We start from the raw sequence: 951 nt of genomic DNA, 5'->3' as shown, positions 1-951 counted from the left end.
GGTTGCGCGTCCGCCTGCCGATGCAGGGAGACCGGGTTCGCGCCCCGGTCTGGGAGGATCCCACGTGCCGCGGAGCGGCTGGGCCCGTGGGCCGTGGCCGCTGAGCCTGCGCGTCCGGAGCCTGTGCTCCGCAACGGGAGAGGCCACAGCAGTGAGAGGCCCGCGTACCGCAAAAAAAAAAAAAAAAAAAAAAAAAAAAGACGCAGCAGAGCTGTTCTGAGGGCCCTAAAGGTCAGTCCCACAGGTTTCTAGATCTCGGTGCTCACCTCGTTATTGAGGTTCAAAGTCCCCGGCTGGGCCATGGTAGCTCTAAGAGGATCCCCTGCTGCCCGCACGTGAACTGCATCGGCCAGAAAGCGGGTGCGTTGCCACGCCCCTCCAACGGCGGCCTCGTTGGCCCAAAATTCATCCGCCGACTGCTTCAGCCGAAGCGCGAGTAAAAGGTACACCGACTCTGAGGTGAAGGACGGAAGTGACGGAGAACAGCTTCCTGCGTGGAGTGCTTCCCGTCTGATTTGCGCGTTCCTATGGAAACCAGGCAGGGGCCGGTGGCAAAGAGAGCGCTCCAGAAGCCATTGCCTTGTTGAGAAGTTTTTCAAGATGCTGATTTTCTTATATTCGTTCGCAGAGTGGGTCCAGCTGTGTAAGGACCTTGTTTTTCGTGTCTCAATGGGGGTGAAAGCCTTTATGAAATGATCACTTGAGCGACCAATTTTGCTCCGTATTTTTATCTAGCGTTTGTGAAGATTTTTGCGCTTCTAACAAACACATCTGTTAGATTCAGCTTTTTTACCAGCCTCACTTTATAGCTCAAGCATGGACATATTTTTCTGCACACTGTAAGAAGGTCTGGGCTTCCCTGGTGGCGCAGTGATTGAGAGCCCGCCTGCTGATGCAGGGGACACGGGTTCGTGCCCGGTCCTGGAGGATCCCACATGCCGCGGAGCGGCT

The 951-nt window shown here is 55.8% G+C and overlaps 1 protein-coding gene across 3 annotated transcripts in view; it reads right to left on the bottom strand.

Moving 5' to 3' along the window:
- The window catches only part of SRFBP1 (serum response factor binding protein 1), a 60483-nt gene extending 60005 nt beyond the window's left edge, over positions 1-478 (bottom strand). For all 3 annotated transcript variants that reach the window (XM_028493160.2, XM_028493159.2, XM_007116225.3), the window contains exon 1: positions 267-478. Coding sequence is in view for 1 of the 3 variants with exons in the window: in XM_007116225.3 (XP_007116287.1) it covers positions 267-302 (36 nt within the window). In the remaining 2 variants the exon portion in view is untranslated. The remainder of the gene's footprint in view (positions 1-266) is intronic.
- Between the last annotated feature and the right edge of the window lie 473 nt (positions 479-951).

Source organism: Physeter macrocephalus, chromosome 8, assembly GCF_002837175.3.
Source record: "Physeter macrocephalus isolate SW-GA chromosome 8, ASM283717v5, whole genome shotgun sequence".
Lineage (NCBI taxonomy): Eukaryota > Metazoa > Chordata > Mammalia > Artiodactyla > Physeteridae > Physeter > Physeter macrocephalus.
The sequence above is the reverse complement of the archived record's forward strand: the minus strand, read 5'-3'. Positions and strand labels throughout refer to the sequence as shown.